Genomic DNA, 25,910 nt, shown 5'->3' with positions numbered 1-25,910 from the left:
AAAAAAATCATTGTAACTAGAATTAACATGTTTAAACAAGCGACAAAATTTTACTTCTAATTTTAGCTTTTGAGTCTTTTTGAACACTCTCCATTCCCATTCATTTCACTTCCTAGGATTATTACATTCTGCATCAGATTATAAAGCTTAACCCGAGGGTAACATGTTGAAAAAAAATCCAGGCTAGCAAAGCAGCTTATTGATGTTTTTAGACTGTTGTACGAGGAGGGCATAAAACACTGTGTCAAACAGAATTTTAGACAGGAAAAACTCCTGGCTTTCAGAGTATTGCCTTGGAATCTAACCATATTTCTATTTTAATTAGACAGGCATGCTGGAGGATAACTTTTTTCCAATATGTCTCAATGTGCCTTAGGGAACATGGTAATATAACTTTTACAATATTAATGTTATCTTTGTCTCTGTACTGTAAAAAATGGAAAATAGAATTAATCCTAATATAGCTAAATTTTAAAATTATGTCAATTTGAAGAGTGGATTGATTTTTTTATTTTTTTTTTTTCATTATTCCTTTTATTTTGTACTGATATAGCACTGATCCATTTGGGACCCTAAATTTAGAAACACTTTTACAATAACTTGTCCTTTTATTATTCTGGGTAATGTAGGACTAATTAATGAAGGAAATGATAGTACCACAATGTCTTCTATAAAACCTTATTTCTGAGGGCATAGACTACCTTGATATATAATGTTCATGTCAGAATGGGTTATGTGGTGAAGTTCCTACATGACTTGCAGAGTCATTATAACCTCAGGATACTTGATGAAATGTGAGAAACTAAATGTAGTGTAGTCTCTGAGAAAACTGTCTATAAGCTGTGCAAGCTGTGCATCAAACTGGCATTTTACATTGAGACAAGTGTGTGTTCTCAATTTTATTGAGCTGGTAATGTTTTTTAGTGCAACTTTTTCTTTACTCATATAGCAGTAGAATAGCAGAGCTTGGAAAGGACCTCTGAAGACCCACCACTCTGCTCAAAGATATGAAAGGATGTAAAAACAAAAACTATTTATGTACAAATGCAAAGATTTTAATGATATGAAAAATAATATATCTGCATATAGTTCTTTTTAAGCATCTATAGTTTCACCCATTAAAACTAGAGCTATAAAACCTGCCTACATAAGTGCAAATACAGCTATGCTGCAAATAGATTTGATACCCAAGACATATATTACATTATATTATTATAATCATGTTATTATTTACCAGACCAGTGAAATTTTTTTTATGATGTGTTAAATAATAACATGATTGTAATAATAAATACATACATGCATTTTATGCATATATACTGTATATACAGTCCAATACTGCCTAGATAGTAAGTGTTCAGAGACAGATTCCATTGCTAATCACACCATGTTCAGTGTTTGTTCCATCATTCTCCAAAATCGATACTGGATTTCTATAACCGTGTTTGGTTCTATGTCATGCTGCTTCAAAGAAATCAAACAATTTTCTTAAAAATTCTCCACAGATGTATTGCTGTCTTCAGGGAGGCACCTACTAGGACTCACCCCACTTATTTGTCCTGTGAGTGCTAACAAAACACCTGGCCAACATTGGGAATATGTAGAACTAGGCAACTGGCAGTAATAAAATTAACTGGAGAATATTCTTCAAAATCCACATGATTGTCCCCCTCTTTTCTTTGCAAGAGACCCTCTGAAGTTAGATATACATATTTACATAAATATTAGTATGGAGTTCCATTTAAAGATAAAGCCAACAATACAAACACAACTCCTTCACAGTATCTACAGCTCCAAACTGAGGAGTTTAAGTGAATATCAATCCAGGACAAATCATGCAAATATTTATTAGAGGTGCTTGAAGTTAAGCATATAAGTTTTATTGCTTTGAAAGGTGTTAGCCTTTATTGTAGTTACTATTATGTAAGTCTTCACTTGACTGTAATCAAACTCTAAGAGTATTAAAAAGCTTTCTCAACTGTATCTTTTTTCTGCAGTAATCTGAAAGCTTTTCCAAAAATACAACCTGCCAGACAGTACAGTCAGTGCCAGGTCTATTGTCTGTTTTAATAATTCCTTCTTTTGTCTTCTTTTCATCTTATTGATAGACTGTTCTTTAAATTTTTTTTTTAATTTTTTTTTTAATTCTTACTGGTACAGATTTATTATGAAAGACGTATTTTCAGAGCAGTTGAGACTTGAATTTCTTCTCTTGTTTTGGGGTGGGGTAGAGGGATGCAAGCATATAGAAGTAAAAATTACTAATTATACCATCCCTGTTTCCCATTTATTTCTTCCTAATGTTACACAAGTGACAGAGTTGTTAGGTTTTTGTTTCTGTAGCATCTTTTTACCAAGAAATGCAGTAAATCCTGTATTACTCATGAAAAAAGTATAATTTTTTTTAAAAATTAATAAATGCAGTGAGGTTAACATTCAGGTTTTTAATAAATATAAAAAGTAAACTTTTAACACAAAATATTATTATTAGTATTATATTATATATACTATATATTATATATTAATATATAAATATAATATTATTATATAGAATATTTATATCTTTTATATGTTACACATATTTAATATTTATATTTATAATAGATATTATAATTTGATATTATAATAGTATAATACAATGTTATATAATAATGTAATAAATAATATATTTAATATTTTTATTTATTATTTATTTGACTATCTTATATCTCTTATATAGATTTAATATATATAAGTATATAAAGCTCATGTGAGAATTTTGCATTGAATAAAATATTCATTTGGAAAAAAAAAACCCAAAACAACCATGTATCCAAAGCTAACCACAAGCAGCCAGTTACAGAACATTTTTACCAACTTCACAAGTTAATTACAAAGAAACAAAACACTCAGGACAACAACTTAACAGGAGATTGCAGAGCTCATGGCAATTCATAATTACCACCTCCCTAGGACAAAATTCTGGTGACAGATCTGGTGTTCAACTTTTGCTGCTAACTCAATGTACTCTATATTGTAAGAAGGATCAGAGAATGATGAAAACATCTGCTTCCACAAAATACTCTTTCTTTATCTGTCCAGTAAGCAAGGACGAGAGATAAGAATAACCCTGAGAAAATATAGGAACAAGCCAAAGAACAATAGAAAGTCTTAAAAAGAAAAACAAAACAAGAAGAACACAAAGGGGATGGGATGGCAAATTGCTCAGTATAAAGCAATTATATCTAACAAGCTCTTTGTGAGTGATTGAGTCTTTTGTGATTTAGAAGACTTGTGATATTTCATTAAAAATTTCCAGATTACAGAAAACCGAGGCCTGAGCACATGTGAGGCATTAAGTTTTGCAGAGGTACAATAATCTCTTGTTATGTACTTGTATCTTTCCCATTACCATACAGTAAATTTGCAAAGAATAGGACATCTGGCATGCATTCTTAGGGTTTTTTTTTCCCCACACTGCCAGTGCTGCTAAACAGGCTTTTCCCATTTCCAAATGCTAAGAACGTTAATACTCCAGTTTGATTTCAAATCCTTTCCTGAAAATGTATTTTATCCTTTTGACTCCTCAATATAAATAATTACTCATGTATTTTAGTACCAAAGATTACAAGAAAATAAGTGAAATTATGTTTCTATTTTTAGTCCTACTTTTTGTGAAGGCAAAGAACCAGAAACCAGAAAGAATCAGACCAGCAAACACTGGTAACATTCTATTGAGCCCCAGCATGCAAACTGACTGGACACATAATGAATTAGCCTCCAATAAGGCTCCAATTTACCTGTGTCTCTATATTTTTCTTTTTAGGGTTTTATCATTGGAATGCATCTTGAATTATTGTACAGCTAATTATCTGGGTTGGCCACAGCTCCTGGTAGGGACTTTATAAATGACTACCACCTCTTGACACTGAAAAAATTTTCAGATCACTGGCTTTCAACAGCAAACCACTAGTGTTTTCAGGTGGAAAAATATTCTTTTTGTGCTTCTAATAAACAATGTTAAGGATTACTGAACTTTTAAAATCTGTGCATTTAGATAATAAAAAATTGGGAGATTATAGATTTGTGATGCCATAAATGGAAGAATTTTATAAGTCTGCTTTTGGTACATGGTCTATTATTGTTTTGTCTTGTAAAATCAAATTTAATAGCTGGTTTTACAAGACATAGAGAGACACCAGGGCTGAAATAAAAAACGTAATTAGACTCTGACAGTATTTCACATAATTCATGCTAACGTAAATCGTTCTGGTTTTTTTTCTCAATGCATAGTAAGTTAAATATCTGTGTTTTTTCTTTCAGCGGTGCTTATCCTTTAAGAGCTGTACTTCTGTTAAAAGGCAGGCATATGAGGTACTCGGCACACTCTTTGCATACAGAAAAAATAGAGCACTTTATAGAAGACTGCACTAGTGTGTTGCTGTAAATGAAAGTCTTAGCATCCTAGAAACTAGGGCAACAACGCCTATTTATTTACTCTGATACTACATTTTTACAAAGATAAAGCTATGTGCTTAAGGAGGACTTTTAATTTACTGCACTTTGACTGGCTCTGTCCAAGTTCTTGCTCATCTTTTCTCTTGGAGACTGGAGGGAGAGACAGAGAGGAGGTGCTGGAAAAAGTTTAGTAGGGAAATCCTTGAGAATACTCTCTGGGCACAGATTAGTTTCTTTTGCCAACTTTCAACCCTTAAGCCATAAAGCCCAGGCCCCTGCTGTGTGTGCAGGACAGGGTATTCAAAGTTACAAGCAGTAAGTGTGGCTGCAATGTATTTATACAGAAGCAATTATGGAGCTCTTTACTGTGGATTTTGTGCTTTGGAAAATACAGTTTATTTTAAAATATCAGTATTTTCAGACAGAAATTGTCCCTAGTGGGTTAAAGGAGCAAGTTTGGGGAAACAGGAGAAGTCTGAAAAGAAGCTTCTCACATCATGTGCTCCATGTTCGTACTTACCCTTCTTTTCTGTTACACAGCCTCCTGAGAACACTCCCTCCCCTCCTTGCAAAAAGCGACCTACCTTCAAAAATTCCTTTACCCTTCTCTTGGGAAGGTCACAAGGCAGCAAAGTGCTGACAGTAACCCCATTAGCTGTGCAGGCACTTTCCCCCTGCAGTGACCAAGCCAGGGTACCACAGAGCAGAGAGGGATCGATGGGTGGCTGGGGCTCCTGTGCTGGGGAGCAGTGGGAGGTCCAGAAACAAGGGCACAGTGCTAGCAACTGGTCATGCAGCTTAAAACCCATATAATGATTTCTTTGTCTATGTTTTCAAGATGTACAGGCAGGATTGACATGTATTCAGGAGGGAAAACAACCAACATCAAAACAAAAAGTGAGGGAAATCTTCACCCACGTTACGAATTACAAATGACAACTTACTTCTAAAGCCTTCAGCAGGAAAATGGGTACTTTCTGATGTGTTTTTTGTGAGGCTGCTAATGTTTGGGATTTGCTTGGAATTTTAATTAAGGTTGCTATTTAACATCCTTATTGTACCTGTGCCTAGAGACCAAGAAAACTGACGCCCCAAAATTCTGGGCACAATTTTAAACTAATATTTTTAAAATAAATGCAAAGTAGTACTTCCTAATTCTGACTTTAATAATTTAACACATTGCTAGTTTCCTCTCATCCTGAATCTTGAAGATACTGATTCTTTAGTTGGCATAGATTACAATGCAACTTGTGAGATTTCAGTATCTGACATCTCATTCTCTGCTAATATAATCTAGTACTTTATCTAACTCGGTAAGAACATGGCAGTTATTTTGCTTACCTATCCTAATTATTGCAGTTGCTCTGTTTGGTAGTTATTAGAGTGTTATTGCTACATTTAATGATACACCTGCTACTGGCTTGGCTGTTGTGCAGTAGGATTTTTACTTACGAAAACTTAAATATTCTATATTATACCACTACTAGTACCCTCACTACAAAACAGTTTTTAGGTTAACCTGAAAGACCTGGAACAAAAAAAGAAAAAAAATTAAATAACCCACACACAATTATTATTTTCAAATCTGTGTGAAAATTTAAATATTTAGGAGTTTTGAAGACTTTTGTCAAACAAGTTCAAATGACTTTCAGAAATGCCTAATTTCTACCTATGTTTGGAGAAAAATAAATTGACTGATGCATTAAGCACTTTTGGCCTTGATATGTGGGTTTAGAAAAGCTGAAAATAATTTCTCAGAATTTTTCCTGGCAGACTAAAATCTTCCTATATATTCATAGGATATATTCATACATATAAGCTGTAAGAGACATGTCCATGGTCAAGATGTGGACATTCAAATAAACAGCAGAATTTTCACAACAGATATTACTCAGCAGTTCCAGTGGATTGCCTTAGAAATGGTTACACTTGAAAGAACGTTTTCTTCTTCCTCCTTTTGTTTTACTTTCTGTGTAATTCAAGAAAAGAAAATATTATGGCCTTGAATAGGTTAGACACCTCTCCTTCAGGACTACCTTGCTCCTACTTGCTTCAGTCCCACCCCTGCTTTTGAAAATTCCTCAAAGGTGCTGGAGGTACTCACTTCGTCCTCACATGAAGACTAGGCTGTCACAGGGGCTAAAGCTAAGCAGGGCCAAAGTAGAGCACTTGCTCCTGCATTTCCATCCAACCAGCACTGAAACCTACCAGGCATGATTTCACACACCTACATTTATTCACAGGTTTGGAGTCCTGATCTACTTTTTTATTAAAGTAAAATATTATTTTTTTCATTAACTTACTTAAGATGAAACAACTCTTTTTTTCTTTTCTATTTCACAGCATCTGTTTGCAAGGATTATCCTTAGTTCAGTGTTATGTCACCATTTAATTTAATATAACCATTTTATCATGAGTGTCTTTCTTGTACTGACATACATGTTTTGGTTTTGAGGTTTGTATCCTGTTGGAAGCCAAACTGGGAAGATGTACATATTTCCTACCTTTTTGGTTTGTTTTTTTTTTCAGGTAATATCAAAATTATCCAACAAGCCTACACTATCCCAGGTATGTTGATCACATTTTAACTATGCAAAGCTTCACTTTAAACATCCACATAATTATAACCAGGAAAAAGCTTGAAACCCCTTCCTTTCCTTCTTGAAAAGATACCAATTTTTTTCAGAATGAGAATTCAAATAACATCATGCTAATAGTTCTGCCACTGCCCATTTTATGAGTAACAGCTTATGATCTTTTTTCCCAGATGCTAAATTTGAATATCCTCCTATAGCAGCTACATTTTAAATACATGGCTACCCAATCCAAAATTTTGAATATGGGTAACACTCATTTTCTATAGAGTATAGGCAGTATCAGTGCCAGGTCCTATACAATTTGATCATCATGACAGCCTTTGGATGACTACTACAGTTGACAACAAGGTTTTTCTATTTTATAAAGACATGCCTTCTGTCACAACTTAGAATTCTTACCTCTTCTTAAATACCTCAGATAAAAAGTCCCCAGTTCACTAAATCTGTCAACATATACCAAGAGAAAAGCATACATTCAATGAAATCATGCTGTAACACACAGCAAAATTAAACCTATGCTGCAAAACATTTAGACAGATGCTAATAGGGGCTTAGAATATTTGGATAAATTCCCCAAATCTGTATTTCCACCCAGACAATCTGACTTGGCCTGAATGTGGGAAATCTGACTATGCAGGGTCATCTGAGGTTTTCTATCTGAAGCTAATAGTGTCTTAATCAAGCTTGATTAAGAGGAGTAGCTTGTAAAAAAATAGTAAATTAAATACAACAAAAACCAACTCCCTTTGAAACCATGAAGTTCATATGGTTTGTTAATTTGGCCTGGAACTGCCTTAGGCCATTCACCTACTACCAATACAGTAAGCTGTAGCACAGGAGTAAATGGAACTATTTCTGAGTTAAGGTCTGATCCTGTCTATGTTGGCATGTGTCAGCACTCGTGATCAGCATGGTTTGATACCACAAAAAAATAACATTGATCTCCTACACTGTACTTTAATTTGTACGCAAATTACAGGGCCCAAGTCTATGTTGCCTCTAAATTTTTATGGTTCCAACATCCAAGCATATAAACAGCATTTTTTTCAAAATTATGTAGCTCCTCTTTCTGATGACTCGGTTCTGAAGTCAAAACTGTCACACTATTGGTGCATTAATGGGACTTAGAGTGAGCCGAAAAGTCTGGCTACCATCCTGGCAATGACTTCAGTTACAAAAATTAAGAAGGACACAGAGACCATTGGGTTTCCACTGGCTGGTTTAAATGCCATTTATATATTATAGAAGGTTCCATGTGAAAAAGTGGTATTATTTGAATTACCAGCCTCAGATCTTTTCTGTGCACCACCAAGATTCTCTTAGCATAGCATTCAAGAAGTAATGCCTCAGCTAAACAAAATTAATCTTCTCAAGTGTACATATGGCAAATGGCTTGTAAAAGCTAGTCATGTACTCTTGATTGGTAACAAAACATATTGCAGTGAGTTTGCTCACCCTGTCACAAGCAACCTTTTTTAATTTGTTTGTATTTTTCTTGTATCTGCACATATAGCCGTAACTGAGGCTATGGATAAATTCCAAAAGAGCTCTCTCTAATGAGAAATGAAAGTTGTGTTAGGTCTGGGTTTGTTCCAGAATGAGCACCAGAGAAAATGTGTTTCTGCAGCATCAGGCTCTGAATTTCACAGCAGTATGTATTATTTGTTATTTTAGACGGAACTCAAGGGAAATGGAAATATAAAGAAGAGACTCCCTTCAATTGTGGAAGATGAGGATGAGGATGAGGAAGAGGAGGGAGAAGAAGAAAGCAGCACCCTATCAACAATTGATACACGAAGCACAAATAGCACTCAGCAGAAGAAGACTGCAAGCAGTAAAAGCCACCTAGGGAGAAACTTGAAGCAGCTGGCCTCAGGAACTGTGCCCTTTCATTCCCCCATCCGCGCTTGCAGTTCAAACCCCTCAAGAGCCAAACATGAAACAGAGCTCCATTACTACTCCAGAAGGAAGGAGAAAAACCTTAAATTGTACCTGTCAGCACTGACCACCAGTGGCCCACCAGATCTGAGCCCAAGGTAATAGTTATGAATAGTCATTTTCTTCTCCATCATGTAACTCCTATTAAAAATATCATTATTTTGACACTATAAATGTTATTTGTAATAGTTTATACTTCTGTTCATCCCCATTATTGCAGGAACTGTTGCACACTATGCAGAATTTTATGACTTTAGAACTTCATTGCAAACTAAAGTATCTTTACCCATAAAAAGGGCAGTAAAAAAAATGAGCAACTGCAAAAATAGCTATTTAAATAGTCTGGCCTTATGACATCATTTTGTCTATAATATTCATTCCTACAATAGCACTATAAAACATTCCAAGTCCATCAGAGATACAAAAATTTAGAAAGCAAGTAGATGAAATTAGAGCATAGCCATGAAAATGCAAAAAATTACTGGAGTAGAGAAATATAATGGAAAACAATTGCCTAGCAATTTTGAAAAATATTTAGAGGGTTTTTTGCATTAGAGACAGGAAATCTGATAATGGAAGTTATACAGACACTAGATACAGTGTTTAGAAAATCTGTTTTTCTGTGTCTTTTGACATAAAGAATGATCCTATAACAGTTTATTGAGGTATTACCAGTGTACAGTTTAAAATAGTTCAATTTTTTTTGTACACTACTTACAGGTGATTTTTGTAACTTTTTTCTAAATTGCTGCAGTGCAATCATAGTTTTAGGACCAATTCTTTAGAGAAATCACAAACATGCATACAAGGAGAAGCAATAGTTCATCCTCCAGTTCAAGTTTTGTCCTTCATAAATTGAAGTGGTTTACATGTTCAAGCACTTCCTTCATTCATTAGAGGCAGAGTGGAAGTTTCAGGAACTTGCCATTGCAAATGTGAAATAGCCACAGCTTGAGCTTTGTTTAACTCTGTCAAAGCACCGGTACCTAGAGATGCAATCATAAAAAGGACATGCAAGATTTTATCTTTCCCCCTCATCATATATCTTATAAGTACAGACACATTTCAAATAGTAGGAGGATACAAAACAATTTTAGAAATCATAGAAATCACAGAATCATTTAGGTTGGAAAATACCTCCAAGACCTCTCCAACCTTTGACAAAACACCATTATGCCAGACAAACCATAGCACTATGTGATATTTTCTCATTTGTTTGCTACATCTCATATGAATTTGGTTCAGTCAACTGTGAGTAAAGGCCGTTATCATTCACATAATAACTGGCATTTCAGGGAAAAACAACTTTTTATAATTTCTGCTGAAATGTAGTCTTGCTCATTATTGCTGTGAACTTACACAGCCAGACTGCATAAGGCACCCAATGGCATTGGCACCCAAGGCAGGAAAAGGAAATATGAAAAAGTATGTTTACATATATTATTTCCTGTTTCCATTAGTAATTTTATAACTGAAGACTAATCCCATTAATAGGCTGGAAAACTGGCCCAAGGTGTATGTTTTTCACCCTTTTTTTTTCAGACAAAACATTTTAATGTCCTAGATTGAGTTTATATTTTTAGAATATTTAAACCAACAAGTTAATACAACTTTAAAAAATAGCCTTAAGTGTTTCCTTGTAAGCATAAAGGAGAAAATAAGACCTTAATTAAAATCCTCATTTACATTTGGTGCTGGCAAGAGAAAGACAAGTCTCTGGTTGAAATATCCAGTCAGTGCTGCTCTGAGTGTATAACCACAGTTTCTTAAGAAACTTCTGCTGTGGATGTTTCCTAGAGGAAACTAACCAGAATTCTTCACAGGTACTTCAGGTTCTTTGTGCCCCACAGTGAAAGCAGCCAAGCCCAAAGTCTGGGTCAAAAGTTTAAAGAGCTCTTGGTGCAAGGAACAGAAGGTAGAATTTTAGTTTCTAGAATAGAGCCGTGGTCTTTCCGATTGCTTTTTGGGTTGGCTATGAAGTGGAAGAGCACCAAAAGAAGAAAATGTAAGTGATAAAAAAGGCAGCCCTAGGAGGAGGCATTTGTGTTATTGAATTGCCTCAGACCCTCAAGGAGCATTGCAGTCTAGCCCTAAGGAACTAGACAGAAGAGGTCACACGTTAATATTTTCTGACTTTTTTGGCTTCTAGGAGTGGAATTTTCTGTGTTTGGGAGAAAATTGAGGGCTGTACAATAGCTGATTCAGATAGGGGTGAGGCTTACCAATTGCCTTTGTCCCCCTTGTTTTCAATTTACTAGGTTATGTGTCTCCCCAGCCAGTTCCTTGTACATGAATAAGCATATTGCACATTACGTATTCCCCACATTGAAGCCTGGCACTCCACAACTAGCTATTTTTGCTAATATAATTTCCTTTTAGTCTGAATCTTTGAACACTATAGCGAATGTAGCATCTATAAATTCCAAGTCACATCTGAGTAAGCTTTCTCCTGTGTGCCTTAAAAGGCAGTTAAAATGTTAGCATTTTATATAATTAGAAGCCTCTGCAAAAGTGATATTGGTGTTTAAAATTTGCCTTTTTGAAGCAGTGAGGCCAAATGACATTAAACAGGTTTTATAGCAAATTTCAAACAAAGTAATCATTCTGTTTTTCAGCTGCAGATAGCAATATAGGCCAGGGCTACTCAAGCACCACATTTGAGTCTCCTCTACCAGAAGCTGATTAGAGTCAAGTCTAGTAACACCCAGCTGGCATCATGAACACTCAGAAATTACATTGAGATCTAAACCCACACAAAGAGCCAAAAAGGACAAGAACACATGGTATGCACACACAGGTCTGAGTTATGTGGGTCTTCCAAGCCAAATACATCACAGAAAGAACAGACAACTCAGTGAAATCTTTCTCCAGACATTTCCAGTCAAGAAGTTTTCCTGAAAATATCTTTATTAGATGAAAAGTCTAATTTCCACCATCACAAATTAATCCCCAATGACTGAGAGGCTAAGAACTTTCTATCTTAGCCCTTCCAGATTAGTATTTAATTCATCTATCTACTGTAAGACAGAATATGAAGCTTGTTCCTGGACAAAACAAGAAATTCATGCTTCATATCAGTCAAGTGGAAGTTGTATGATTCTCTTTCATTGACTTTAAAATACTTCTCTTTATAACACAATTTATTTTAACTGAGAACAGAAAATATTCATAATTATATATTTTTAACACTGTGTATTGATTCCTCCAGTACGTTTTCTATTCTTTGCATGCAGAACTTGATTATTGTAAAAAATGCTGCTTCCTTTTTTTTTCCCTTTGGCTTGCTTGACACTGCAAAATAGAGATAACTGCTATGCATGGGTAGAAATAAGTGGAAAAAATACCTTTTCTAGTAGTCAGATCCAATACCAATATTAATGTAGCTGTGACACTGCAGACTGGTCTGCACATCTTCCTACATGAAATTTGCAAACAAGATTGCCCTGCCTGAGCTAGAATAACTATTTTCATGGAAATGGCACTTTTGACTGAAGTTTACAGAGATGTTTTCATAAATATATTATGTTCAGGCCTAGGCTCTGCCCATGTAAATCTAATATAAGAGCTTGATTATGTGCAGGGAGATTTTAGCTTCACAAGAGCATAGTGAAGCCTCTTTAATTTGTGCAGAAGAAAGAATAGCAACAAATTACTGTAGATATGAAAAACAAACCATAGTCCACGTAGTTTTGGATTGGACACAGAATATGCTGCAAAAGTCATGATAATTTTGAAGCTTCAGTTAATTATACTTGACCTTGCATTTCTTCCATTATCAGTAATTTTAATTTTTAGTGACTCACAAGAAGTTATGCCAATATAATAGGTTCTGCTTTTCTCTAAACTTAATGTTGTGAAAAAATTACAATTGTTTAAAAATGTGCCCTTTAGGAGTAATTTTTACAACATAATTATGAACATGATGCTTATGAAATTGCTCCATTACTCCAATTTTTCTCAACAGAATTGTTGATGGGATTGAGGATGGAAACCACAATGAAGAAAGCCAAACCTTTGACTTCAGCTCTGATCAGCTCAGGCAGGAATCCAGGTTATCTCCCACGACCGGAGGTAGGTGTTGCCTGGGAAAATCACTTCTTAGAGAAAACAGCTTTCATAACTGCTTTTTGTTCCCCTTTATTGTTTTGATCCTCACTAGTGGCATAAATAGATTAAACATATATTTGTACTCTCAGTACCATTTCAGTGCCACAATTGTAAAAAAATACAAGGTCCCAAAGGTCATTTGCTGTTTTCCTGCTAACAGACAGTCATGATAAAACAGTTTTAAAACCAGGGAACTGTTTCTTCATGCATTATGCTTTACAAGAAGAATTGTAGAATCTGTCTCATGCACCCAAACATTTGGTCAAGGAAGGTACTAAACACAAGGACAAAACTGAACATAAAAACATTTTAATACCAAACTGAAAAAAAATACAAGCCATAAATAAGGAAAAAAAAAAAACCAAAACAAAACCAATAACCAAAAAATCCTCCACCCTATTGATTAAGAGCCATATGTAAACCTGGCTATTAACATTTTTAAAGCTATTTAGAGAAGTGGAGGGGCATGGAAGTATATAGATTTTTAAAATAGTGAAAACCTTGAATAACAAGGAGTTTTAGGAAGCCTTATATGGCCTACATCCTGAAAAGGTTGATGAAGTAACACCGCAAAGCAATGGAACTTGTCAAGATGGGGGAAAAAAAAAGATTAAAGAAAGAGACAGAGGGACTGTTTCCAACATCCCCTCTTTTAGGAATAAAAACTTCAGTCCCCACATAGCTAAGTACATTTAACATGGGGGCAACTAGGACATATATTGTTTTTCTTGAAGCCAAAAGGGAAAATAACAATTAAAGTTTAGTCATATTTATGATTTTTTAGAAGTGTCAAGCTGTCATGTGGATGGCACCAGAGCTGTCGTTTTCATTACTTTCAAGTCCAGAGTGAAGAGGGCAGTACGGACTTTATTAATTGCACTTCTCTCAAACATTATACAATGAACATTAAACACATGGCTTAATTTTCATTCTAGCCAACTGAAAAACAGGTTTAAATTTAAAGCATTGGTTAAGTGCAAGAATAGTATTATCATTTCCAAGTGATTATACTCTTCTCATTTACATGAACTTGAACTATTTTCAGAGGCTGAAATTGGTGCTGCTGTGCTTGTCATCAAAGCAGAAGAGACCAAACAGCAGATCAGCAGGCTTAATAATGAGGTAACAAGATTTTGTGGGGCTTGAAGTATGTTAGCAATAATTCAAGGAATGCTGGAGAAAACTCAGAAAATTAAGGAATATGATAAATGTGTTATAAATGAGTTTCTAAAACTGGATGAGGTTCCTATATGTAGGGCAGTGTGGGGCTTTTAGCTCATTCTCAGATCAATTTTCTATATTTTTACAAACCTATGTAAAAGTTTGTCACATGCTAGGGCTAAAACCAGTGAGGTTAGTGTATCTGATTTTCTTAGGATTTAGTCTCTTCTGGGTAGGCCTCTATGTGTCTCAGTCCTCTCATTATTTCCCAAAGTTCCTTCTCCCAGATTTTCTTGTCTTGATGTGTGTTGTGATTTTAGAGAATTTCCTTGAAAGAAATGCAAATTCATTCACATTCAAATTTACATAAAAATTATTCAAGTCACCTGACTTGTATTCTACTTAGGATGAAAGAGAACATTCCTTCCTGCTCAAGCAGTGTGACCTGAGAAATGCAGGACCAGTAGTGTTCAGTGGCACTTTCTGTTCCTCCCTTTTAATAACTTCAAACCTGTAGCCAACTATCAATCCAACATTTAAGAGATGTTCTGTGGCTAGGCTCTTTCATTTACTCACCCCTGGCAGTACTTTAGCTACCAAGATTAAAGCATCAGACTAACTTCACAGTTGTACTGCAAGACTAAAATCTGTTCCCAGCCTACTCTGTCTTCTAATTTGAAAAGATTAGAGACAATTCCTTATACTTCCACATGAGGAAACATATTTAAATAAGTCACATCACACAGTTTCACTTCTTCCCTGAGCTCTTTGGTTACCGAAATGTCAAGTTTCATTTTTATTTGTCCTTCATTTTTGTTTACATTTAATCTAGTTATTATTTCCCACTTACAAAGTATTTGGCTTGTAAACTTCTTTCATCCTGAGTCAGCTTAACTTGGTTAGACAGCTTGAATATCCTAAGCTAAGACTGCATGAAGGGTTAGTTTGTTACTATGGATGCATCACCTCATTTGTATGTCACACTGTAGAGTTCAGACAAAAATGTCATGACGCATTGATTATGGGTCATGAAAACTATGGGTTTTTATAGGACTTGGTCAAAGATCTCAAAAAAGAAACACATCAAGATGTTTATTGACACCACCATCATGATAGAAAATTATATTTCCTATGTAATGCTTTTGAAACACACAAATCATATTGATTAGTCCCTTTTGAGGACTGTAATTTTTAAAATAGGAGGATGCATTATGTGGCTCTCCTCAAGAAGCAATTGGAAAATATATCACAGTGACAGATGTTCCAAGGCAGGCATCTTGTGGATTAAACAAACGTTTCAACTGGAACAGTCCTGGGCTTGTCATTGCTTTTCTGGTGAAAAGTGATAAATAAATAAATCTTGGAGCAGGGCAGTATGTTAATCAAAAAAAGAAAAAAACCTCCACATGTTCAAGGTCACTTCTCTCCACATACAATTTTAATTTTGCCCTAATAATACTATCTGAACAAAATGTTATGCAACTTGTTTGTTCACATTAGCACCAGCAGTAGGACTAGATTTAGATTTCATAGGTAATATTCTGGGCTCAGATCCCAGAGACTAACGGGTATCCTCCAAGTCCTCCCATGGATCAAAATTTACATTGGAAAAACTGCCTGACTGAAAGGCTGTTTAATTGCATATTTTACATGTACTCAAACATGCCCCAGCTGGAGTTTCTGAAGTGATAGTACGGAATTGGTGCTTACCCAAATGAACCTCTGGGTAGCCTTGCTGATTCACAGTAGCTGCTGCTTGGAGTTTTTTGGTGTTGTATTAAGTATAGAATATTTACAGATCTGGTGCTTTCATCATTCCATCATTTGATGATGACCAGTGATGGGAACCAGTGATGGCTGATGCTGCAGCAGACTACTAGCAGCAGTAAAAATACCAGCAGGGAAAACAAAGCTCTCTATTAAAGACATGCAGTCTCCTCCTGGTAAAGAAAATATGAGAAAACAGGTCACAAGTAGCCAGCAGCAGTAAACACTGTCATTAATACATTTTCCAGTGGAGATCAGAAATCAATCAATGAATGCAAAAATAACTGCTTTCATGAAAGGCAATTGTATTACAACAGTTCACTAGTTAGCTTAGAAACATTTCAGCTGTTGATGGAGGCGGGGGGGAGGAAAGACACGTGTCTTTCCATTCAGACTTTCAAAATAGTCTCTTGTTAACAAAGCAAAGCAAAAAGTTACCCCAGAGAAAAATCTACAAAATTGGCTATATCTAGTTTAGAAATACAGCTGAGCTCTTAGCAGTATTTTAGGTATATGGCATTCAGTACATAATCCCAAGGCTATTTCATTTACCTAAGAGAGTAACAGAAGTCAGTGCCTTGGTTTCACTTCTTAGATCGGTTAACTTTAGTAGCAATGGATGCACAGACTTCTGAGTACTCTCCAGAGTCAGCAGAATCAATGTGAGACAAACTTGAGCACACTCCTAATTGCTGTTACCATCTCCATGGTTTGGCTGCTCAGGCAGTTACCCACCTTCTCCACTTCCTCATCTAACTTCACTGTTCATTGAGCCTGAATGAGATTCAAGCTGATACAGGAATTTCCTTCAACTTCAGTATTGCAAGGTAGAGTGGAATAGGACTGTTTTATCTGCTGCCATGTTTGTCCCCTCCACTTAGAATAAATAATCACCGAATAAAGCAGGCATGACATTCATTATAGTTCAGTAACTTCAGTATACAGCAGGTGAGAGCTAAGGTTCAGGTTCTTTTTCTGGTAAAAACACAGTTATTTAAGCAATATTTTCAAGATTAAGTTACTGAATGTCTATCAGCATTGTACATTTGCTAAGCTGGGGAAAGCTTGATTCAAAGACCTGCTCCAAACTAGGAAGAGCAAGAATTCAGTAAGAGTATTCTGCCTCACAAGTCTGTGTCCTTCCTTTGCAGACATCTGTACACCTGACCTGGCCTTTCCAGTCCATTTGATCAAATTAGTGTATCTGAACACTGAGCATATTTTCAGAGGCACCATTTACCTGATGCAATCACAGATAACTACTAAGAAGCCCACAAAGTAAAAATATGAAACCACTAAGCAGATTTTCTGAGGTATACAGACGGCCAAGATGTCTAGATTAAAGCACCTGCCTATCACTGTCCCATTGCCTGTATCCTGTTAGGCTTTTGACTCTCTATCATTTGAATGCCACTGTAAAAAAAGAGCAGAGAAATACTTTTACTTTGATCCAGTTGGAAAAACCCAAACCAGAATTATTTAAAACAGACCAGTTAAAATATGAAAAATACCCAATATTTAGTCATATTTTTCCCCCTAATTATATGTACACGTTCTTCATTCAGAAATATGGGTACATGATTTTGAGCTCAGATAAAAAGGGCATCTCATGCAGTGCATGAATACAAACTCAGATTGCTTTGTCATGTCCCCTGGTTTCCTCAGTGCAGCCTTCCTCAGCTTCAGAAATCTGGGGGCTGATTCCATGCTTTACCACATTAGTAGATCCCACAATTACAGTACCAAAACAATATAATGAACACAGCATTCACATTTCTCCCATTCAACTGAAAAACAAACAAACATGAGGAAATATGAATAGGGTCAGGTTTTGAGCTAGATAATTGCCTTCTATTTAGCTCCACACTGGAGCACTTAGTGGAAATTCAGCTATTTTTAATTTTAGGTTTTTCAAATTCAAGTACTTAAAATACTCTAAGCATCTGGCACTTATGCAGAACAGAGGAAATATATTCATAGGGATATTTAACTTTCATCTAACAAAAGGAACAATCCCAAACAGATATGTTTATTTTCCAAATCATAAATTTTATACTTATATTATTTTAAAATGCATTTCAAATCCTGCTGCCAAAAATCAACCCCTTTCCCTCTCAGTACAGAAAAAAAAAATTAATATTAAAAATATAGGCAAATCACAATCAAGGCCACTAAAGAACTGGTGACTTGGTGACTCTAATCTGGCTTTCAGTTTTACATAGAGAATATACTGTTAAAGTTCAATTTGTGACTTGAGAGTTCATATAATGAACTCACTTGACTTAGAGTAATTAAATGCATGTTCTTCTTAACAAGTTCATAACTATATTATCACATGAGAGAAATTACTTTGCAGCAAGGCTATCCCAGTGATGTGGTTTGTAAAACATCTTTCAATCAAGAAAAATGTGGCAAAAAGTGAACTAATTTATAGATGATGAAAACTATTAAAACTAATCTATCCATTTTGGAATTTAGCCATGTAAATGTCACATTAAAGCCAGGACATAAAACCAAATATCATTTGTATGAAGAAATAAAAGCTTTCTAAACAATACATACAGAGTAAACACACTTTTCTTACTGATATTTGAAGTTTCCACACTGATGTTCATGTTTCCAAAGAACTTCAACCTTGTTGTTTTGTCTCTCTACTCTGTATTCTCAAACTTCAATGGCTGTAGAAAAGCCTTTCCAGCTAACATATTTCTTATTTTAACGTTAGTTTAATGTGTATTGGCTGATGAAGGTAATAAAAAGAGTTGATGCTCTAAAGCTTAGATTATATTTAAGCAGAACACACTGCACATACACGTCACAAGTCTCATGTGCTGTGGTGTGTCCTTTGCACTTTTTCTTGGTGGAAAAGCACCTGAGACAAAGGAATTAACCAAGAGGCAGCCATGTAGTGTACAAATCAACTGGACACCAAAAGCTGACTTCAAATTTAAATAAAAAATATTATTACAATGCCAGACTATGACGATTGTCCATTTAATCTTTAATGGGCATTTCAAAATGTTCCTGTACTCATAAGATCTATTTTCCCAATATCTAAATGTCAATGCCTGTGGGTATGCAAGTTCAGAAGTTCATTGATTTTTCTTTTTTGCCTAGATCATAAGAAAAAGGTGATTGGTATTCTCCTTCTAAAGTCAATATATTCTGGAAACATGCTATTCCAGCAGATCTCAGCAAACCAAATGCCTTTTGACTTTTCTTGCCCATTACATTTGCTAAAAACACTTCACTGGTATAATTTTCTTTTGAATTGTCTTTGGTTACATCTTTGAAGTCACTGACAAAGTACACAATTTCAAACAGCCTTAGTAATTCCTTGTGAAGAAAACCCCCTTCTAGAGTTCAATTAAAGAAAATATGCTGTTTATATATCCTGGGAGTATGATTAATGCCCACAAAGTGTCATTCAGCAGAACTCCATAGACATTTTTCTATAATACTCTGCATAGGCAGAATATTATATTCATGCCTCTGACATTTTCTTTTCAGATCTAATGTTTAACATTTATCTTTCTTGAATTTCATATTACTGATATTTAAAAGTGAACATGAATTCCATTTAGACATTAAAAATAAACATAAAATAAAAACAGATCAGGATAGGGTGCTAAAAACAATATCTTAAAATGTCCATAGATGACATTGATGACAATCTTAAACTATTCCAATCATGTAAGAATCCAGATTATGGCGATTATATACCCTTCACATTTTCTTGTAGTTCTAGAAGAATGTTAGGTGGACAGTAGCATCTTAGAAGTCTTCTGACAATATGTATATTATATCTAAAGTTTCTTCTGAAATTATAAAACAGCTTTTCAGTTAAAGAACATAATTAGAGTTTTGCCATGGTTTATTCTTAAGAAATGTAATGTTGCCTGTTCTCTTTTAATTTTTCCTTTAGATGCTTATAGAAATTCTCTGCTTAATATTTTTGCCCAATATCATATATACTACTTCAGGTTTCCTTTCATTAGTACATACTGCCAGCTTCTCCTCTCCCAGCCACCTGGGATTTCCACAATCCTTCATTTTCTTTGAATCAATAGATAGTCAGTTTATCCCTGGTAGTTTTTAATTCCTTGAAGCAGTAATTTCCAAACCTGATTTTCTTATTGCCACCCTTATGCTGACACTGTCCTGATTCTTTGCCAACATCCAACAATCATAGAATCACGAAATGGCTTGTGTTGGAAGGGTCCTTAAAGATCACCTACTTCCAGCTGCCCTGCCATGGGCAGAGACACTTGCCACTACGCCAGGCTGCTCAGAGCCCCATCCAACCTGGCCTTGAACATCTCGAGGGATGGGGCACCCAAAGCTTCCCTGTGCAGTCAGTTACAGTTCCTCAACATGCTCACTGAATTTCTTCCTAATATTTAAAGTAAACCTACTGTTTTTTCAGTTTGAAGCCATTCCCCCTTGTCCTGTCACTACATGCTCTTGTAAATGATTCCTCCCCATCTGTCTTGTAGCCACACTTCAGGTTGGCTTAGAAGGCTTCAGTTTGGTTATTTCAAAGCCTTCTCTTTTCCAGGCTGAAAAATCCCAATTCTCTTAGCCTTTCCTTGTAGGGCAGGTGCTCCATACTTCTAATCAACTTTCCTCTTGCACCCCTGTACCTCCCCTCTCCTTCCTGCCAGACTCACTCAATGAAGAGCAGCAAATTATCATTACAACTGCAGTTTGGGAACCCCTTTTCTAGACTGAATTTCATGGGACCCCTGTTAACTTTAATTTATTTAAATAATCTAGTCCTTTATATTTCTCTCATTTATCCTTACATGTTTAATAGCAATAATCTTGGCATCCTAATTTACCCAGACAAACTGGTCACTGGAACTAACGACCAAATTTCCTACTCCTACACAATAAAGCCAATTGCACAACCTTACAGATTCCTGGATTTATTTCACTGAAAATGAATCATCATATCATTGCACAAATCCTATAGATTTAATCTGAACTCAGATTAGCTGCACTGGATTTTTTTTTTTTCCTTCTGCAACTAGCTTTGTTTCTAAAGCCGTTAAATCAGGAACGTCTGTCACCACAGTATCAATGGCCACAGATTTGCTGATAGATGATCAGTGAAGAGTCTGTCTGAGCTCAATTCTCTTTTCATTCATTCAACAACGCAGTCAGCAAGAAGCAGAATACCAGCAGTAAGTCAGTCTGAGCCTTCAAAGGCAACTCATTCTAGCTGAAAATCTCCCTGACTTAATGAAAAAGCAGAACAGAAGATGCAATGAAAGACCAAGCAAAGGAATAGAGAAGCTGCCATATGCAGTGCTAGCCAGGCAGCTCCTCCACTTTGCTAAAATGCAGCTTCCATTTCTCAAGAACTCAGTATTCATCTTCACTTCTTTGGGTATTCAGAAAGAGTCATAGCAGGAAGACATCTGAGTCTGAAGTTTGAATTTCAAAAGGGAGTAAAGGGAGTAAAGAGAAAGAAAAATATATAGAAATCTGAATCAGCTTCTAATCTGAGAAAAAAGTCTTATTTCAGATTTATCCAGGAACAGTGATGAGAGCTAGGCATTCCAGTTGAAAATAATTATATATTGGAATATGTAAGGGAAAAACAAAGAAATCTGTTTAGCCATTTAAACAAAGAAATAAGCATCATCATCATCATCATCTTACATCACACCATTCCCACCTAACTACATGGAACAAAATACTCAAGTTTCTCAAGAGTTTAACACTGTTGGTAACGAAAAATACTCTTTCTTCTGAAACTGTCAAAGTAATTTGAAAATACAAAATACATCTACTAAAAATTTTATTTTAACCACTATTTTTAATGTATTCTAGCCTGCTAACATAGTCTACTAAAAAGGCACCGACACATTGCTTTCAACCAGTTTGAGAAGCACCTCTTGCTACTTGAAACTAAATCTGTATAAAGCCCAGTTTCTACATCCGGAAATATTGCAGTATTTTTTCAAGTCCTAGGAAGTGTTAAGGCAGCATTTCATGTATATTTGGGATCTCAGAGATAATTTTAAAGCTGTCTGCCTAGCACAGCAGGAACCTTTTGTACCAGTAGCTGTTTTGCCTAGCAATAATCAGTGAACTCCTGGAAAGAGTTCAGCCTTACCATCATGCCAGGAATTAGCCTTTTTCCTAAGGAGGAAACTGTACTGCTTTCAATTTCTCTTTCATAGACATAAAATTCCTTTGGCTTTTAATCCCTGTTCTTTTGCACTTTCTCAAGTGAAAGTGAATTTCTCAAGTGAAATTCTTAGTAGCACTGATAACACTTTTTCCCCCTCCGTTACACCTTTTTATTTGCATCTGCTCAGGGATCTCTGCAGGGTATAAAAATAATAGCATAAACAGTGTGGCATTGGTAGGAACATTAGTAGTATGCTATGCATGTACAGAACTATAATAATATAGAGACAAATAATATTTAATAGTGATATAGATACTGGAGGTTTCATCTTGTAATTGCAAAATTCTGAAAGCTACATATTTTTTTGTGTATGTGACATCCAGAATAGGTCCAAACAGATCTTACTAACTAGGAGTGGTGAATTAAGTTTGGCTTAATTACTCTGACTAGTATACTACTAGAAACCATTAAAGCTTACTTTATAGGGGTTTATCAGGTAAATTCCTATGTTGGTGCAAGACCAAGTTTATGAGAAGACAACACTCTTTGAGTGATATCAAAAATATAGCTGATATATCAAAAATAGAGTATCTGGGCACTAGAGCAAGTTGCAATGAACAGATATTCTGGGGTGTCACTAGTGCTGATGCTGCGATTGATTTTTTGCTGTATTTTCTTAATGAATTGGCAAAAGAAACATGCTAAATGATGATTAAACTCCTAGAAAGCTCGTAAGTGATGAGTAATGGAAAACAAAAACATGGATCAAACCAAGCAAGACATTTTTAAACTGCGGATATTTTCACACAACATTCATAGTTTAGGTAAGGTCCATACTCATAAGGTAGTGCCAATATTTCTATTTGCACACCTGTAGAAAGCCCTGAAAAAATGATGCAACTTGGGAAATTGTACAGAAAATCATTGCTGTATCCTCTAGGTGTAGGGGCCAGTGATGATCGTAAAAAGGACTGATAACCACTGAATCTAGATAGCCATGAGTTTGATTGTGTGTCTTCCCCCATTCTTCCAAAAAAAAACTTCTGGGGGCTTTGCAATATCATCTCCTAGGGTCCAACAGAACACAGGAGTTCTTGTGAAGTTGATTTGTCTTGAAATCTCACTGTTTTCTGGCAGTCTGACAGTACCAAGAACCTCCACTGGCTGCTCTGACCCCACAGGAAACCTCTTCACAAAATGCTTTAGCAACACATTTTAACTTCTCACATTAACTGAAGTTACCAGGCATTCAAAGCTTAATGTCTGCTGGCAGAAGGGGCTCTCATGGTATTTTCTATCTACTGTGACTCAATTGGACAACAAGGCAGAAAGAAAGAGAAATGCAGAGACACAGAGATCCTGTTACCTTCTTTCAAGGGACAGAAAATCCTTTAAGGATTTTCTCTCCAGAGGCAGTGTGATCATTACAAAGCTATTAAACAGTATGTTGGGTTTGACCAATAAGCTCAGAGAAAAATTAATAGATCTACAAGAGCTGTATTGGACCTTCCTACTTTCTTCTCCAAATTTCTTTAAAATTGTTGTGCCTGTAGTAACACAATCAAACTCAGTCTGAAATGTACTTCCAGCAGATTTCTCCAGAACTATCCTGCCAAAACAATGAAAATTAATCTGTGTAGGTCATCTAATCAGTGGTGTCTTTACTTGAGGTCAAAGAAAGGCTCCCTGAATTAGTTTGTTTTTTACTTTTTCACATGTGGTTTGAAGATGAATGTGTAGTCACGTTTTTTTTTCAGCAGAGTAGCATCAGTATGAGAAACTCTCTTTTAATGATAATGATGGTGCTTTGACCTAAAATAGATTGATAGCTATCACAGAGACACATTTAATTTCTACCCTTTGAAATGATGAGTGGGTTACTTTCATGTTTGAGCTAGACTTTTGATTGCCCAGAACATCCTTATAAAGGCCTAAAAACGACCCCATTAATGTTCAAATGCCATTCAACTTTAAAACACAGATTCAGAACTTGACAACTTGATCTTCACCAAAAAACAGCAGTGTTGAGGAAAGACTTCATGTACTTTATGAAATCAAATGGATGCTATCAGGAGTTTCAGAATTTAAGAGAAAAGGTCTCATAAAAAATCTAATTTTTCGCACATGCACCAGAGAAATCTATGGAATGGATTACTGTCTGTTATGTGTAGTATCTTTCAAGCATACACAAAAGTGCATGGAAGCAAACTGTTTCACAATCTTTTCTATTTTTTTAAATAATTAAAGGTAACAAATGGGTTTTAGAGTTTCCAGGTTTTCCCTTTCTCTTTTTTTTGTTTCTAGTAGTAATCCACAAGATTTTCATATAACTATTTTCATCCAGCTACTTAGAGGATTTCTTTTACTATGAAGACAGCAGTAATCCTCACATGCATTTCTAAACCAGATTTCACAAGACCTCATTTTTAAGTAACTTATCAGCATGAAATTGTTTAAATAAAAAAGTTTTATGGTTTAAAATATTTAACAATTGATCAAGAAAATATTGATGTCTTGCTGCATCTGGAAATCATCTCAGTTCTGAGCATATGACCATTTTTTATATACAGAGAATCTATTGAAATCAGGTGGATTAAAGTAGCTGGAAGGACTGTTTCCTACCCATACAGTAGCAGAGTGTATTTCTTTAGAGTACAGACACTGTGCCAAAGATCAAAGTTGCTATTGCTAGAAAGAAAAGAGGGATGTATGTGCATATTTTAGGCATGGTGCATGAATAAATACTGTGATATTTTGCCCTTTCGTAACAGATGACAACCTTAAGTCAAGAAGTCTCACAATTACGTAAGGATATGAAGAATGTGGTGCACCTTCTGGAAAACCTGCTCACATCCCAGAAGCCTCCAGGACTCTGTGCTGTGCACAGCATATCTCGAAGTCCCACACTGGATAGTCTGCAGTCTCGAGTGGCTTGGACTACACATCAACCTTGCTCGCACATGCAAGCTGGGAGCTTCACTTGCACCAAAGCACAACTTTGCCGTGGAAACACATTATGTGACATTTGGAATACAGATCTGTCTTCTGTAGGCAGCAGTCCCCAAAGGACTGAACCCAACCTGCAAAATTCTATGGATAGTGAACGTTATTATACAAGCCTTCAAAATTCCCCTTCCCAGTATCAGGTAATTCAGAAAGACAATCTGCAATTTTTAAGATGCACCTCTCCCCATTCAGACACTACCCTGACTCCTCTTCAGTCTATTTCAGCAACCCTTTCTCCTTCAGTATGCTCTTCATCAGAAACATCACTACACCTAGTGCTGCCCAGCAGATCAGAGGAAGGGAGCTTTAGCCAAGGAGCAATCAGTTCACTGAGCCTGGAGAACCTGCCAGGATCGTGGGACCTGGAAGGAACAGTCGGGATAACTTCTGCACAGACCCCAGATTTCCCAATAGACATTGTGACAAGCACAAGGGATGTTAAAGATAAAGATTGCCAAGCCATAGATGTATGAGAAACAGTGAAGTGGTACTCAAAGCATGTTCCACAGCTGCCAGTTTTAAATTTAGAGAGTACTGCATGACTGCTTTATCTGATCTCTGTTTTGGCGATCATGGAGACTTACAAACATGAAAATTCAGATTTATAGAAAGTAAGAAAAGGTAATTTTGGTTCATACTGTAGGAAAACAAATTTCTAGATTCTAGAAGCATGTTGAAAAAACATTTTGAATACAGATATAACTTGTCTGTTTGACAGACTTTTGTGATAGTCCAAAGACCCTGAGGGTCAGAGC

General features: G+C 35.7%; 1 protein-coding gene across 2 annotated transcripts in view; it reads left to right on the top strand.

Moving 5' to 3' along the window:
• KCNH8 (potassium voltage-gated channel subfamily H member 8) overlaps positions 1 to 25,628 on the top strand; it is a 174,351-nt gene extending 148,723 nt beyond the window's left edge. For both annotated transcript variants that reach the window (XM_005518938.2, XM_088055796.1), the window contains 5 exons: positions 6,967 to 7,005; positions 8,709 to 9,070; positions 12,937 to 13,043; positions 14,125 to 14,201; positions 24,921 to 25,628. In XM_005518938.2, coding sequence (XP_005518995.2) covers positions 6,967 to 7,005; positions 8,709 to 9,070; positions 12,937 to 13,043; positions 14,125 to 14,201; positions 24,921 to 25,628 — 1,293 coding nt within the window. The remainder of the gene's footprint in view (positions 1 to 6,966; positions 7,006 to 8,708; positions 9,071 to 12,936; positions 13,044 to 14,124; positions 14,202 to 24,920) is intronic.
• Positions 25,629 to 25,910: the final 282 nt, after the last annotated feature.

This window comes from Pseudopodoces humilis, chromosome 1, assembly GCF_049639895.1.
Source record: "Pseudopodoces humilis isolate 2021_Gansu_Grassland_sample_001 chromosome 1, ASM4963989v1, whole genome shotgun sequence".
Taxonomy (NCBI): Eukaryota; Metazoa; Chordata; class Aves; order Passeriformes; family Paridae; genus Pseudopodoces; species Pseudopodoces humilis.
This window is presented reverse-complemented; position numbering and strand designations above follow the sequence as displayed.